Source organism: Melanotaenia boesemani, chromosome 9 (assembly GCF_017639745.1).
Source record: "Melanotaenia boesemani isolate fMelBoe1 chromosome 9, fMelBoe1.pri, whole genome shotgun sequence".
Classification (NCBI taxonomy): Eukaryota; Metazoa; Chordata; class Actinopteri; order Atheriniformes; family Melanotaeniidae; genus Melanotaenia; species Melanotaenia boesemani.
In genome coordinates this window covers 36,605,309-36,620,647 of record NC_055690.1, presented here as the reverse complement: position 1 = coordinate 36,620,647, position 15,339 = coordinate 36,605,309, and the positions used below count along the sequence as shown (strand labels likewise).

Sequence of the window (15,339 nt, the reverse complement as noted above, 5' to 3'; positions counted from 1 at the left end):
GTTTTTGACAGTTTCCACAGAGAAATCTTTCATCTCCACAGATTTTACCGACAGATCCGATGACTGGGACCCGATGAAACCGCAGACCTGACATGATGATGGGGAAGTTTTCGTAATTAAAAAGTTTGTATATGATGTCAGAATTCATCTAAATACACACTAACCTTCACAGGTGGACTTCATTAGACTTTCTCTCAACTTTTAAATGTACAACTGGCCAATGTTCAAGCATTTATTGCACCATATGCTGATCATCTGAGATAATCTAGACAACGACAGCATGCAGCGGATGGTAAACCGTCCTCTTCATCATTAACGGCTGCTAGATTCTGTGTTAATGAAGGAATTACCAGCCGGTGTTTCTGTGTTTTCTTTGTGTTTCTGGTTTTTCTGCCGCTCCAAACGGCCACCACATCAGCTGCTCTTCCTTCATGCATCGCTGTGTTGGACACGTCATTTCTCATATCTGTGCAAACCAGTTTTATTTTATTACATCATAAAACTGTAAAAATAATCATTATATTTTTGGTGAATATTAAAAAATCCATTTTTTTTTAAACAATGTTTTACCAACATTTTCACCATAAACAAGATTTTCCAGAAGCATTTCAGACTTAGTGGGTGTATGTTAACTCAGTGCCGTCATAATAATAATAATAATAATAATAATAATAATAAATTGTACTTGTATAGCACTTCATATTGTAGGGAATCTCAAAGCTCTCACAGAAAACAGAAATTAAAAATAAAAATCAATTTAACATTATTTAGCAGAAAGCTTATTTTTAAAAAGGAAGGTTTTCAGGTTTTGCTTAAAAGCTTCTAAAGACTGTGGACTTCTCTGGTGGTCTGGTAGGGGTTCCACAGTCTTGGGGCAGCAGCTGAAAAGGCCCGATCACCCATGCTAAGAAGCTTGGTTCTGGGAACTTGGAGGGTGTTTGTGGTTGTAGAACGGAGGGCGCGTGAGGGGTGAGGAGTTCCTGTAGGTAACGAGGGGCATGTCCATGAATGCTCTGGTAGGTGAGGAGGGAGACCTTGTCTTCTATCTGAGTGGGATGTGGAGCCAGTGAAGAGTTTTCAGGATGGGGGTGGTCTTTCTTGTGCACCCTCATCAGGATCCTGGCAGCTGTTCTGGACGAATTGAAGTCTCTGGATGTTCTTGCCAGGCATCCCGATGAGGAGAGTATTACAGTAATCTAGCCTGGAGGAGACGAAGGCGGAGACGAGCTTCTCTGCGTCTGCCAGGGTGAGTGTTGGACCTGAAGTTCTTCAGGTGGAAGAATGAGGTCTTACAGTGATGTTTGATGTGGGTGTGAAAAGTAAAGTCGTGTTTTTTTTCTTGCACATCATCCAGAGAGGCTGGTGGTAATCAGCCTGAGCTCTTTGTGCCGGCGTGGTTTATAACTGATTGTCTGCAGGTCTGATAACGGAAACTCGTCTCCTGCTATAAGATGAGTGGAAGTGACGTGTTTGTGTTGTTGTGTCTCTGGTTTCAGGCTGGCTGAACTCAAACTGGGGACGAGGAGGTTTTAGGAAGACGGGAGGATGGAGAACATCTCTTCACATAAAGACTTTATCCTGGACGGCTTTGAAGAACTCGGAGCTCTGAGGCCCGTCCTCTTCCTCCCGTTCTTCCTCATGTTTGTTGTGGCTCTGTTAGCAAACTCCCTGCTGGTGTATGTGGTCATTTCACAGAGGAGCCTTCATCAGCCCATGAGCATCCTCATCGCTGGCATGGCCTGCGTAGAACTTTGCCTCCCAGTGTTTTTTGTTCCCAACATGCTGCTCAACTTCCTGTTTGATTGGAGGGGGATCTCTCTGATTGGCTGCCTGATTCAGATGCACTTCATTCACTTTTTTGGAGCTTTTCAGACCACGTTCTTGGTATGGATGGCTCTGGACCGCTACTTTGCTATCTGCACGCCCCTCTACTACCATCAACACATGGCGCTGCAGCGATTCCTGCGCTTCATCGTCCCACTTGTTGTCAGAAACGTGCTGATCATCACACAGTTTGTGATTCTGGCAGGAAGACGGTCATTCTGCACTAACGTGATAAAACACTGTTTCTGTGAGCACATGGCCTTGGTGGAGCTGGCCTGTGGAAGCACCGCCATCAACAGCCTGGCCGGGTTGATCGCTGTGTTCTTCATTCCTGTGTTAGATTTCTTCATCATCGCTGCTTCTTATGTGGTCATATTTAGCTCGGTGCTGAGGTCCAGCAGGTCCGGCACCAAAGCTCTTCGCACCTGCATCACACACATCATCGTCCTCACCTTCAGTCTGTCATTGGCTCTGATCGCTTTCCTGTCGTATCGGATCAGAAACGGTCTCCCTGCAGCCAGCCGGGTTTTCTTCAGCACCATGTACCTGCTGTTCCCGAGCTGTTTCAACCCAATCATCTATGGCATCAGAACCGCTGAGATCCGACAGCAAATGCTAAAAACGCTGACCCGCTGGACCTGCTTCACCTAAACCCCACCCTATCCTGAAATTATTAACTGAAACTGCTGTAGAGCCTTTTTACACCGACTTCCGCCTCCATGTGAAATGAACCCGTCCAGCAGCCGGTCTGAGGCGGCAGATGGTTCCAGGAACTAACAGGAAGTAGAAAGTTGACATCATTACGCAGGAGCTTGGTTTAGATCTGCATCTGTGCAACAAAGTGAGCCAGTAAAACAGGATCTAAAATGATGGATCCTGAATGATCGAACAGCTTCTGTGGACCAACATGGATCCTGAAGCCAGGAAGGAGGATGGAGGATTTTCTAAAGCAGGATGCTTTTCTGGTGAAGGAGGCAGCAGTTGTTGTTTAGTCCTCTCTAAGGTCTCCTCTAAACCATGTCCAGGATGGACCTCCTGATGGTGTCCAAGCTAACTGCTACTCTGATGAAAGCACCAGCCACCCTCCCTCCATCCTGCTGGGACCTGACAGGAAGTGGTTCTGGTGGCTAGACCTGGTCCAAACCTGCCGTACGGCTGCAGACAAGATAACCCCGGAGAGATCAGCAGGGTGAGAAGACGCTAGACGTTCAGCCAATGGCAGCTTCAGCCAGAGGGTATAAAGAGCGGAGTCTGTGGGTGGAGAAGGCGACTCCACCTGCCAACAGACGGAGCAACAACCAGCCAACAGCAGGTAAAACTGCTCAGACTCGACTCCCACTACACGCTGGAGGTGTTTCTGCTTCATCAGGTGGATGCTCGGCTGCTCGTTGTTTGTCTGCAGTAATTACAGGTTCTTCGTCTCTGCTGCTGCTTCCTTCTTTTCTATCGAAGTGTAAAACCTGCAGACACAGAAGTCGACAGGAAGGTTGTAGGAAGCAGCAAAGGTGGAGGATTTCAGATGGAAACAGCTTTTCTTTTCAGTTTTCTCTTGTCTCATTCAGAAACGTCGGCACACGTCCAACCCAGTTATTCAATATTTGACCATCAGTCATGACGAGCAGACGCAGGAACGACCTTCATGTGCAGGAAAAAGGAGGAATTCCAGCTGAGAAAAGAGAGAACGTCATGTTAGAGGAAATGCTGAAATAAAATGCTAATCGTACAGTTTTTAAACTCAACTCAACAAACGTTTACTGATTATTTCCTGGAAGAAAAGAAATGATTAAAGACTTTGTTTTATTTAAATTTTTGATTTATTTTGTGTGTATTTGTATTATTTTAAAACCTGCTGTGTTAATAATAATTATTATTATTATTATTATTAGAGTGCCATCTAAACATGATGATGAAGATATTTCATCCTCTGCAGACTTCCTTCTTTACTGAAGTCCAGATCATCATCATCAAACATCTCCAGTTAGTTTCTGTATTTTACTGGTTTATTTATCAGCAAGGATGCAGAATGAAACGATAAACTCAGCAGCTAGTTTCCGTCTGCAGGCAGGAAGAAGAGACACTTAGAAAAGAAATAAAAACACAATGAAAAGGGTTTAAAACAGATGAATAAAACTCATTATAAAAGGTGGAAACGCATCCGGGCTCCAGAAGCTGGTTCCAGACCGGACAGAAGACGAAGCCAAGGTGCAAAATAATGGTGACAAAATACATAAAAACTCAGTTTGCAACGACAGAAAGGAGGCCATGCGGCGTTATTTACAACCCATGAAAACACATGAAAGTTTCCACTGCTGACAGGATTTATTTCTTAGAATCCTTTTTTATGTGTTTCTCTGGAGAAAATTCTCTAGTTTGTGCAGGTCAGCAGGGAGCTTGTTCCGTTCCTTTCTAAGAAATGCTGATTGTAGAAAAAGCTGTTTTACATTTAGGAACCCTGCAGCGCCACCCAGAGGCCGCTCTTTCACTCTATTTGTGCAGAGGTAAGGCGGACAAAGACCTGAAGGGGTGGAGGTGCAGTGCATCTGCAAAGGTTCTTCTATTTTCCAAACCGAGCGTGTGACGGCTAGACATGAGCAAGCTGCATCTGCTCTGAAAGGAGCCTCTCAGCTCTGAGGGAAGTTAGTCTTATTTTAACTAAAATGAAAATGTCTGCTCATCAGCGTGTTCATCCCCTGTCCTGATTGGTCAGAGGTTGATGTTGATGAAGAGTTATTTTGTGTGAGATAAAAACATTTGCAGATAAAATGAAGCCTGCACACGACAAGACGCAGCAGCTCTGCTTTGGAAAGACGTGTTGGATTTATCATTGAATCTACACATTGTCCACTTATCAGCTCCACCTGTTCAGCTACCTGTATCCAACCAGCCAATCACACGGCAGCATGTAGTCATGTAGACGTGGTGGAGACGACTTACTGAAGTTCAACCTGAGCATCAGGATGAGGAAGAACGGAGATTTAAGAGACTTTGAACGTGGTTGTTGGTCTAAGTATTTACTGGGATTTTCACCCACAACCATCTCCAGGGTTTCCAGAGATGGTCTGAAGAAGAGAAAACATCCAGAGCAGCAGTTGTCTGGACCAGGATGCAGCAGAAGACACACCGGGTGCCTCCTGCCAGCTAAGAACAGGAAACTGAGGCTACAATTCACACACACTCACCAACCCCCCTCTAAGGTCAATTTTTCCTCCAGTTTCTGGCCTCCGGTTGTTTCCCGGTTGGAGCTCCAGCTCTCTCTTGAAAAACTTTTAAACTCCCAGTAAAGTTTTCTTATGGTCAACGGGGAACATTAACTTCAGCTCATTAGAGTAAAAAAATCCTCTAAAACACTACGGATTAATATTTTTTCCATTTTTCATGCTTCACACCTAGTAAAAATACCAAATATATAATTATTCTGTTTATTTTAACCGTTTAAATGCCAAATGCTGTGTGCTGTAAGAAAGCGGTGTGTTGGAGATGGGATGCACTCAAAAGCTTTAAGGCCACTCTGTAGCATCTTCTAGAAGGTGGACCTGATGAGGAGGACGGCAAACCCCTGGGAGTAAACCAGTTAGCATGACTGTGGGGGAAAGAATGATCTCAGAACTGGTCATTTAAGAGTTATTGTAAAAATTTACATCAGCTGATCATCCAGTCCCAAACGGAGCATGCTCAGAGGTGTCAGGAGCTAACTGATGGTCCAGCATGACAAAGATCTGAGGAATAATCTGTTCTCGTGTTTTTGTTTGTTTTGTCAGCTGATCCTGCAGCTGTGGACCAGACGGAGGTGCAGATGGAGCCGCTCACGGACAACATCTCCTCACACAGATACTTCATCCTGAAAGCCTTCGATGAGCTCAGAGCGCTGAGGCCCGTCCTCTTCATCCCGTTCTTCATCCTGTTTGTGGTGTCGCTGTTTTCTAACTCTCTGCTGCTCTACCTCATCATTTCACATAAAAGCCTCCACTCGCCGATGTGCATCCTCATCGCCTGCATGGCGGGCATCGACCTGAGCCTCCCGCTCGTCTTTGCTCCCGACATGCTGCTGCGCCTCCTGCTGGACTGGACGGGGATCTCTCTGAGCGCCTGCCTGCTCCAGATGTACCTCCTTCACCTGCTGGGAACTTGTCAGTCGACTCTGCTGCTCTGGATGGCGCTGGACCGCTACTTCGCCATCTGCACGCCGCTCCACTACCACGAGCACATGTCTGTTCTTAGATTCAGTAAGTTTGTGATCCCTCTTCTGATCAGAAATGTGGTGATGATCTCCGCGGTGGTGAGTCTGGCCGGATCGAGGTCCTTCTGCTTGGGGAACGTGATCAGTCACTGCATCTGTGAGCACATGGCGCTGGTGGAGCTGGCCTGTGGAAGCACCTCCATCAACAGCCTGGTTGGCCTGATCACAATCTTCTTCATCACCGTGCTCGACTTCCTCATCATCACCATCTCGTACATCATCATATTCCGCTCCGTGCTGCGTTCAGGAACATCAGGGGCCAAAGCTCTTCACACCTGTGTCACCCACCTCATCGTGATGTCCGTCAGTCTGACCTTCGTGCTCACAGCTTTCTTATCGTACCGGATCAGAAACAGTCTCCCGGCAACCAGTCGGGCTGTTGTCAGCATCATCTACCTGTTCCTACCAAGCTGTTTGAACCCGATCATCTACGGCATCAGAACCACCGAAATACGACATCACATCCTGAAGACGCTGACTTCCTGCCGCCGGGGCCAAACCTGACCTGAATATACGAACTGAAATCAGTCCTGGATGTGATCCTACAGCATTAAACGTCATCTTATTCAAACTGTGAAACAAAAAAAGATCTTTGTTGAAGCTGAGGATGAATGAACAGGCTGAGCTTCAACAACGGAGTAATCTCCTGGCCCTACTCATCCTCATCTAGCGCTGATGCTAATGTAGCTTTTGGTCCTTTCAGAAAAGGAGCTGGAGATGATCCTTGGTCCAGCTAAAATCCAGAGGTGTCCAGATGTCCAAACTTCATGGTTTAGGGGTCTAAAAACACCTGCAGCTGATCCAGAACTCTGCTGCTCCAGTCCTCACTAAGACCAAGAAAGTGGACCACATCAGTCCAGCTCTGAGGTCTTTACACTGGCTGCCGGTCCGTCAGAGAATAGACTTTAAAGTTCTGCTGCTGGTCTATAAAGCTCTGAATGGTTTAGGACCAACATACATCAGAGACCTCTTGACCCAGTATGAACCTACCAGAACCCTCAGGTCATCTGGATCCAGGTTCTTATCAGTTCCAGAGTCAGAACCAGACATGGAGAAGCTGCATTCAGCTTCTATGCTCCACATGTCTGGAACAAACTCCCAGAAAGCCTCAAATCAGCTGAAACACTCAGTTTATTTAAATCCAGGTTAAAGACCCACCTGTTCTCTGCTGCATGGACTAGTTTTATTTACAGTCCAGATCTGGATCTGGTTCTGTTAACCTGGAATCTTTGAACTGGATCATGTTTTAAATAACTTAACTGTTTTCATCTACTGTTCCTTTTCTTTAGTTTAAATTTTAAATTGTGTTGTTTATTTTCTGCTAAGGTTTCAGTGTTTCTGTAAAACATGTTGAGTCATCCTGTCGTTTAATTGTGCTACAAATAAACTCGCTTATTCTTGCTTATTCCTGCTTATTGTCGCTTATTCTTGCTTATTCTTGCGTATTCTTGCTTATTGTAACTTATTCTTGCTTATTCTTGCTTATTGTTGCTTATTCTTGCTTGTTCTTGCTTATTCCTGCTTATTGTCGCTTATTCTTGCTTATTCTTGCTTATTCTTGCTTATTCTTGCTTATTGTAACTTATTCTTGCTTATTCTTGCTTATTCTTGCTTATTGTTGCTTATTCTTGCTTGTTCTTGCTTATTCTTGCTTATTCTTGCTTATTGTCACTTATTCTTGCTTATTCTTGCTTATTGTCGCTTATTCTTGCTTATTCTTGCTTATTGTTGCTTATGGTTGCTTATTCTTGCGTATTCTTGCTTATTGTCGCTTATTCTTGCCTATTCTTGCTTATTCTTGCTTATTGTCGCTTATTCTTGCTTATTCTTGCTTATTGTCGCTTATTCTAGCTTATTCTTGCTTATTGTCGCTTATTCTTGCTTATTGTCGCTTATTCTTGCTTATTCTTGCTTATTCTTGCTTATTGTCGCTTATTCTTGCTTGTTCTCGCTTATTCTCGCTTATTCTTGCTTATTGTCGCTTATTCTTGCTTATTCTTGCTTGTTCTTGCTTATTCTCGCTTATTCTTGCTTATTGTTGCTTATTCTTGCTTGTTGTTGCTTATTGTCACTTATTGTTGCTTATTGTTGTTTTTTCTTGCTTATTGTTGTTTATTCTTGCTTATTGTTGCTTATTGTCACTTATTCTTGCTTACTGTCGCTTATTGTTGCTTATTCTTGCTTATTCTTGCTTTTTGTTGCTTATTCTTGCTTATTGTTGCTCATTGTTGCTTATTCTTGCTATTTGTTGCTTATTTTCGCTTATTCTTGCTTATACCTCGACATGAACTCGACTTGGCCGAGGATCGAACCGGCAACTCTTGGGTTACAAGACGACCGCTCTACCTTGCTGAGCCTTCGCCGCCCTTTATTGTCACTTATTCTTGCTTATTCTTGCTTATTGTCGCTTATTCTTGCTTATTGTCGCTTATTCTTGCTTATTGTTGCTTATTCTTGCTTATTCTTGCTTTTTGTTGCTTATTCTTGCTTATTCTTGCTTATTCTTGCTTATTCTTCCTTATTGTTGCTTATTCTTGCTTATTCTTGCTTATTCTTGCTTATTCTTCCTTATTGTTGCTTATTCTTGCTTATTCTTGCTTATTGTTGCTTATTGTTGCTTATTCTTGCTTATTCTTGCTTATTCTTGCTTTTTGTTGCTTATTCTTGCTTATTGTTGCTCATTGTTGCTTATTGTTGCTTATTGTTGCTTATTCTTGCTTTTTGTTGCTTATTGTTGCTTATTCTTGCCTATTCTTGCTTGTTCTTGCTTATTCTTGCTTATTCTTGCTTATTGTCACTTATTCTTGCTTATTCTTGCTTATTGTCGCTTATTCTTGCTTATTCTTGCTTATTGTCGCTTATTGTCGCTTATTGTTGCTTATTCTTGCTTGTTCTTGCTTATTCTTGCTTATTTTAGCTTATTCTTGCTTATTCTTGCTTATTGTTGCTTATTGTGATGTGATGTGTCAACAGCAGATCAGAGTGCAACACTGGCAGAGGAGCTAAACTGCTTCTTTGCCCGGTTCGAATCACAGCAGCATGCACCTGCCCCAACCATGCCCCCACCCACACCCCCACCCACATCCCCATCTGGCTCCCGCACCACCCCACTCACCATCCAGGAGCACGATGTCAGACGGGTGCTCCTGGCAGTGAACACCAAGAAGGCTACTGGCCCAGACAGAGTACCGGGCAAAGTGCTCAGAGCGTGCGCCCACCAGCTCGCCCCCACCTTTACCAGGATCTTCAACCTCTCCCTGGATCAGGCAGTCATCCCACACTGCCTCAAATCTTCCATAATAGTCCCGGTGCCGAAGAAGTCTCCCATCACCAGCCTGAACGATTACCGACCGGTGGCCCTCACTCCGGTAATCATGAAGTCCTTTGAGAGACTTGTTCTTCAGCACATCAAGGACCATCTCCCCCCAGACTTCGACTCCCACCAGTTTGCATACCGCGCGAACAGATCCACTGAGGACGCCATAGCTGTAGCTCTTCACTCTGCGCTGAACCACCTGGAGCAGCAGCAGAGCTACGTCCGGATGCTCTTTGTGAATTACAGTTCTGCGTTCAACACAATAATCCCGGACAGATTATGCACAAAACTGGACACTGTTGGCCTCCCCCCTCTCACATGTGCCTGGATAAAGGACTTTCTAACAGACCGACCCCAGACTGTGAGACTAGGTCCCCACCTCTCCTCCACCCCCATGCTGAGCATCGGCTCCCCACAGGGCTGTGTGCTGAGCCCCCTCCTGTACTGCCTCTACACCCACGACTGCAGGCCGGCCCACAATGACAACCTCATCGTCAAGTTTGCTGACGACACTACAGTGGTCGGACTCATCTCCAGGGGTGATGAGGCTGCCTACAGGGAGGAGATCCTGAAGCTGGCTGCTTGGTGTTCTGAGAACAACCTCGCTCTCAACACCAAGAAAACCAGGGAGATTATCATCGACTTCAGGAGGTTCAGCACAGACCCAGCCCCCCTCTACATAAACGGCGAGTGTGTGGAGAGGGTCCACACCATCAGGTTTCTTGGCGTCATCATCTCGGCCGACATCTCCTGGTCAGAGAATATCACGTCAATGACTAAGAAGGCTCAGCAGCGGCTACACTTCCTGAGAGTCCTCAGGAAGCACAAACTAAACTCCAACCTGCTGCTGACCTTCTACCGCTCATCCATCGAGAGCCTGCTGACATACTGCATCACAGTATGGTACGGCAGCTGCACTGTAGCAGACAGGGAGAGGCTACAGAGAGTTGTAAAGACAGCACAGAAGATCATTGACTGTCCTCTCCCCTCCCTGATGGACATTTACACCTCCCGCTGCCTCAGCAGAGCCAGAAACATCATAAATGACAGCTCCCACCCTGGCTCTGATCTGTTTGCCCTGCTGCCTTCTGGGAGGCGCTACAGGTGTATCAGGACTAAAACAAACAGACTCAAAAACAGTTTCTTTCCAAAAGCAATAACTGCCCTAAACTCCTGTAGGAATTCAAATCTGAAATACTCTGGACACTAACGACATGTGCAATACATTCTGTCATGTGACATATTCAAACACTATACACATGTATAGTATACAGGTATATACAATTCATACTTATATCTGCAAATAACTCGGGTGTGCACATCTGTTTATTTCTGTAAATATTTTATACCTTAGATCTTTTATTTATTTATTTATCTTCTATACTGCTCTCTTTGCACTGACATTGGAGATGGCTTAGTCTCATTGTATATGTGTATAATGACAATAAAAGGCATTCTATTCTATTCTATTCTATTCTATTCTTGCTTATTCTTGCTTATTCTTGCTTATTCTTGCTTATTGTTGCGTATTCTTGCTTATTGTTGCTTATTGTTGCTTATTCTTCCTTATTGTTGCTTATTCTTGCTTGTTCTTGCTTATTGCTGCTTATTCTTGCTTGTTCTTGCTTATTCTCGCTTATTCTCGCTTATTGTCGCCTGATCTTGCTTATTGTTGTTTATTCTTGCTTGTTGTTGCTTATTGTCACTTATTGTTGCTTATTGTTGTTTTTTCTTGCTTATTGTTGTTTATTCTTGCTTATTGTTGCTTATTGTCACTTATTCTTGCTTACTGTCGCTTATTGTTGCTTATTCTTGCTTATTCTTGCTTTTTGTTGCTTATTCTTGCTTATTGTTGCTCATTGTTGCTTATTCTTGCTATTTGTTGCTTATTTTCGCTTATTCTTGCTTATACCTCGACATGAACTCGACTTGGCCGAGGATCGAACCGGCAACTCTTGGGTTACAAGACGACCGCTCTACCTTGCTGAGCCTTCGCCGCCCCTTATTGTCACTTATTCTTGCTTATTCTTGCTTATTGTCGCTTATTCTTGCTTATTGTCGCTTATTCTTGCTTATTGTTGCTTATTCTTGCTTATTCTTGCTTTTTGTTGCTTATTCTTGCTTATTCTTGCTTATTCTTGCTTATTCTTCCTTATTGTTGCTTATTCTTGCTTATTCTTGCTTATTCTTGCTTATTCTTCCTTATTGTTGCTTATTCTTGCTTATTCTTGCTTATTGTTGCTTATTGTTGCTTATTCTTGCTTATTCTTGCTTATTCTTGCTTTTTGTTGCTTATTCTTGCTTATTGTTGCTCATTGTTGCTTATTGTTGCTTATTGTTGCTTATTCTTGCTTTTTGTTGCTTATTGTTGCTTATTTTTGCCTATTCTTGCTTGTTCTTGCTTATTCTTGCTTATTCTTGCTTATTGTCACTTATTCTTGCTTATTCTTGCTTATTGTCGCTTATTCTTGCTTATTCTTGCTTATTGTCGCTTATTGTCGCTTATTGTTGCTTATTCTTGCTTGTTCTTGCTTATTCTTGCTTATTTTAGCTTATTCTTGCTTATTCTTGCTTATTGTTGCTTATTGTGATGTGATGTGTCAACAGCAGATCAGAGTGCAACACTGGCAGAGGAGCTAAACTGCTTCTTTGCCCGGTTCGAATCACAGCAGCATGCACCTGCCCCAACCATGCCCCCACCCACACCCCCACCCACATCCCCATCTGGCTCCCGCACCACCCCACTCACCATCCAGGAGCACGATGTCAGACGGGTGCTCCTGGCAGTGAACACCAAGAAGGCTACTGGCCCAGACAGAGTACCGGGCAAAGTGCTCAGAGCGTGCGCCCACCAGCTCGCCCCCACCTTTACCAGGATCTTCAACCTCTCCCTGGATCAGGCAGTCATCCCACACTGCCTCAAATCTTCCATAATAGTCCCGGTGCCGAAGAAGTCTCCCATCACCAGCCTGAACGATTACCGACCGGTGGCCCTCACTCCGGTAATCATGAAGTCCTTTGAGAGACTTGTTCTTCAGCACATCAAGGACCATCTCCCCCCAGACTTCGACTCCCACCAGTTTGCATACCGCGCGAACAGATCCACTGAGGACGCCATAGCTGTAGCTCTTCACTCTGCGCTGAACCACCTGGAGCAGCAGCAGAGCTACGTCCGGATGCTCTTTGTGAATTACAGTTCTGCGTTCAACACAATAATCCCGGACAGATTATGCACAAAACTGGACACTGTTGGCCTCCCCCCTCTCACATGTGCCTGGATAAAGGACTTTCTAACAGACCGACCCCAGACTGTGAGACTAGGTCCCCACCTCTCCTCCACCCCCATGCTGAGCATCGGCTCCCCACAGGGCTGTGTGCTGAGCCCCCTCCTGTACTGCCTCTACACCCACGACTGCAGGCCGGCCCACAATGACAACCTCATCGTCAAGTTTGCTGACGACACTACAGTGGTCGGACTCATCTCCAGGGGTGATGAGGCTGCCTACAGGGAGGAGATCCTGAAGCTGGCTGCTTGGTGTTCTGAGAACAACCTCGCTCTCAACACCAAGAAAACCAGGGAGATTATCATCGACTTCAGGAGGTTCAGCACAGACCCAGCCCCCCTCTACATAAACGGCGAGTGTGTGGAGAGGGTCCACACCATCAGGTTTCTTGGCGTCATCATCTCGGCCGACATCTCCTGGTCAGAGAATATCACGTCAATGACTAAGAAGGCTCAGCAGCGGCTACACTTCCTGAGAGTCCTCAGGAAGCACAAACTAAACTCCAACCTGCTGCTGACCTTCTACCGCTCATCCATCGAGAGCCTGCTGACATACTGCATCACAGTATGGTACGGCAGCTGCACTGTAGCAGACAGGGAGAGGCTACAGAGAGTTGTAAAGACAGCACAGAAGATCATTGACTGTCCTCTCCCCTCCCTGATGGACATTTACACCTCCCGCTGCCTCAGCAGAGCCAGAAACATCATAAATGACAGCTCCCACCCTGGCTCTGATCTGTTTGCCCTGCTGCCTTCTGGGAGGCGCTACAGGTGCATCAGGACTAAAACAAACAGACTCAAAAACAGTTTCTTTCCAAAAGCAATAACTGCCCTAAACTCCTGTAGGAATTCAAATCTGAAATACTCTGGACACTAACGACATGTGCAATACATTCTGTCATGTGACATATTCAAACACTATACACATGTATAGTATACAGGTATATACAATTCATACTTATATCTGCAAATAACTCGGGTGTGCACATCTGTTTATTTCTGTAAATATTTTATACCTTAGATCTTTTATTTATTTATTTATCTTCTATACTGCTCTCTTTGCACTGACATTGGAGATGGCTTAGTCTCATTGTATATGTGTATAATGACAATAAAAGGCATTCTATTCTATTCTATTCTATTCTATTCTTGCTTATTCTTGCTTATTCTTGCTTATTCTTGCTTATTGTTGCTTATTCTTGCTTATTGTTGCTTATTGTTGCTTATTCTTCCTTATTGTTGCTTATTCTTGCTTGTTCTTGCTTATTGCTGCTTATTCTTGCTTGTTCTTGCTTATTCTCGCTTATTCTCGCTTATTCTCGCTTATTGTCGCCTGATCTTGCTTATTGTTGTTTATTCTTTCTTATTGTTGCTTATCGTCACTTATTGTTGCTTTTTGTGGCTTATTGTTGCTTATTCTTGCTTATTCTTGCTTATTGTTGCTTATTGTTGCTTATTGTCGCTTATTGTTGCTTTTTGTGGCTTATTGTTGCTTATTGTTGCTTATTCTTGCTTATTGTTGCTTGTTCTTGCTTGTTCTTGCTTATTCTTGCTTATTCTTGCTTATTGTCGCTTATTCTTGCTTATTGTTGCTTATTGTTGCTTATTGTTGCTTATTGTTGCTTATTGTTGCTTATTCTTGCTTATTGTTGCTTATTGTTGCTTATTGTTGCTTATTGTTGCTTATTCTTGCTTATTGTTGCTTATTGTTGCTTATTGTTGCTTATTCTTGCTTATTGTTGCTTATTCTTGCTTATTGTTGCTTATTGTTGCTTATTGTTGCTTATTGTTGCTTATTCTTGCTTGTTCTTGCTTATTCTCGCTTATTCTCGCTTATTGTCGCCTGATCTTGCTTATTGTTGTTTATTCTTGCTTATTGTTGCTTATCGTCACTTATTGTTGCTTTTTGTGGCTTATTGTTGCTTATTCTTGCTTATTGTTGCTTATTGTTGCTTATTGTTGCTTATTGTCGCTTATTGTTGCTTTTTGTGGCTTATTGTTGCTTATTGTTGCTTATTCTTGCTTATTGTTGCTTATTCTTGCTTATTCTTGCTTATTCTTGCTTATTGTCGCTTATTCTTGCTTATTGTTGCTTATTCTTGCTTATTCTTGCTTATTGTCACTTATTCTTGCTTGTTCTTGCTTATTCTTGCTTATTCTTGCTTATTGTCGCTTATTCTTGCTTATTGTTGCTTATTGTTGCTTATGGTTGCTTATTCTTGCTTATTCTTGCTTATTGTTGCTTATTCTTGCTTATTGTTGCTTATTGTTGCTTATTGTTGCTTATTGTTGCTTATTCTTGCTTATTGTTGCTTATTCTTGCTTGTTCTTGCTTATTGTCGCTTATTCTTGCTTATTGTTGCCTATTGTCGCTTATTGTTGCTTATTGTCACTTATTGTTGCTTATTGTCACTTATTGTTGCTTATTCTTGCTTATTGTTGTTTTTTCTTGCTTATTGTTGCTTATTGTTGCTTATTGTTGCTTATTGTTGCTTATTCTTGCTTATTGTTGTTTTTTCTTGCTTATTGTTGCTTATTGTTGCTTATTGTCGCTTATTGTTGCTTATTGTCGCTTATTGTTGCTTATTGTCACTTATTGTTGCTTATTCTTGCTTATTGTTGTTTTTTCTTGCTTATTGTTGCTTATTGTTGCTTATTGTCACTTATTGTTGCCTATTC

At 43.4% G+C, this 15,339-nt stretch overlaps 2 protein-coding genes across 2 annotated transcripts; both read left to right on the top strand.

Annotated features, from left to right (window-relative positions):
- Positions 1 to 1,545: 1,545 nt before the first annotated feature.
- LOC121645550 (olfactory receptor 52E4-like) lies at positions 1,546 to 2,475 on the top strand. The gene has a single exon (XM_041994040.1). The coding sequence runs from the start codon at positions 1,546 to 1,548 to the stop codon at positions 2,473 to 2,475; it is 930 nt and encodes a 309-aa protein (XP_041849974.1).
- A 2,883-nt stretch (positions 2,476 to 5,358) lies between these two features.
- On the top strand, positions 5,359 to 6,596 carry LOC121645443 (olfactory receptor 52K1-like). The gene is made up of 2 exons (XM_041993899.1): positions 5,359 to 5,433; positions 5,583 to 6,596. The coding sequence occupies exon 2, from the start codon at positions 5,618 to 5,620 to the stop codon at positions 6,563 to 6,565; it is 948 nt and encodes a 315-aa protein (XP_041849833.1). The 5' UTR covers positions 5,359 to 5,433; positions 5,583 to 5,617; the 3' UTR covers positions 6,566 to 6,596.
- The last annotated feature ends 8,743 nt before the right edge of the window (positions 6,597 to 15,339 follow it).

Coding starts and splice junctions, on each gene's coding strand:
- LOC121645443 (XM_041993899.1), top strand. CDS start 5,618: ATGGAGCCGCTCACGGACAACATCTCCTCACACAGATACTTCATCCTG.
- LOC121645550 (XM_041994040.1), top strand. CDS start 1,546: ATGGAGAACATCTCTTCACATAAAGACTTTATCCTGGACGGCTTTGAA.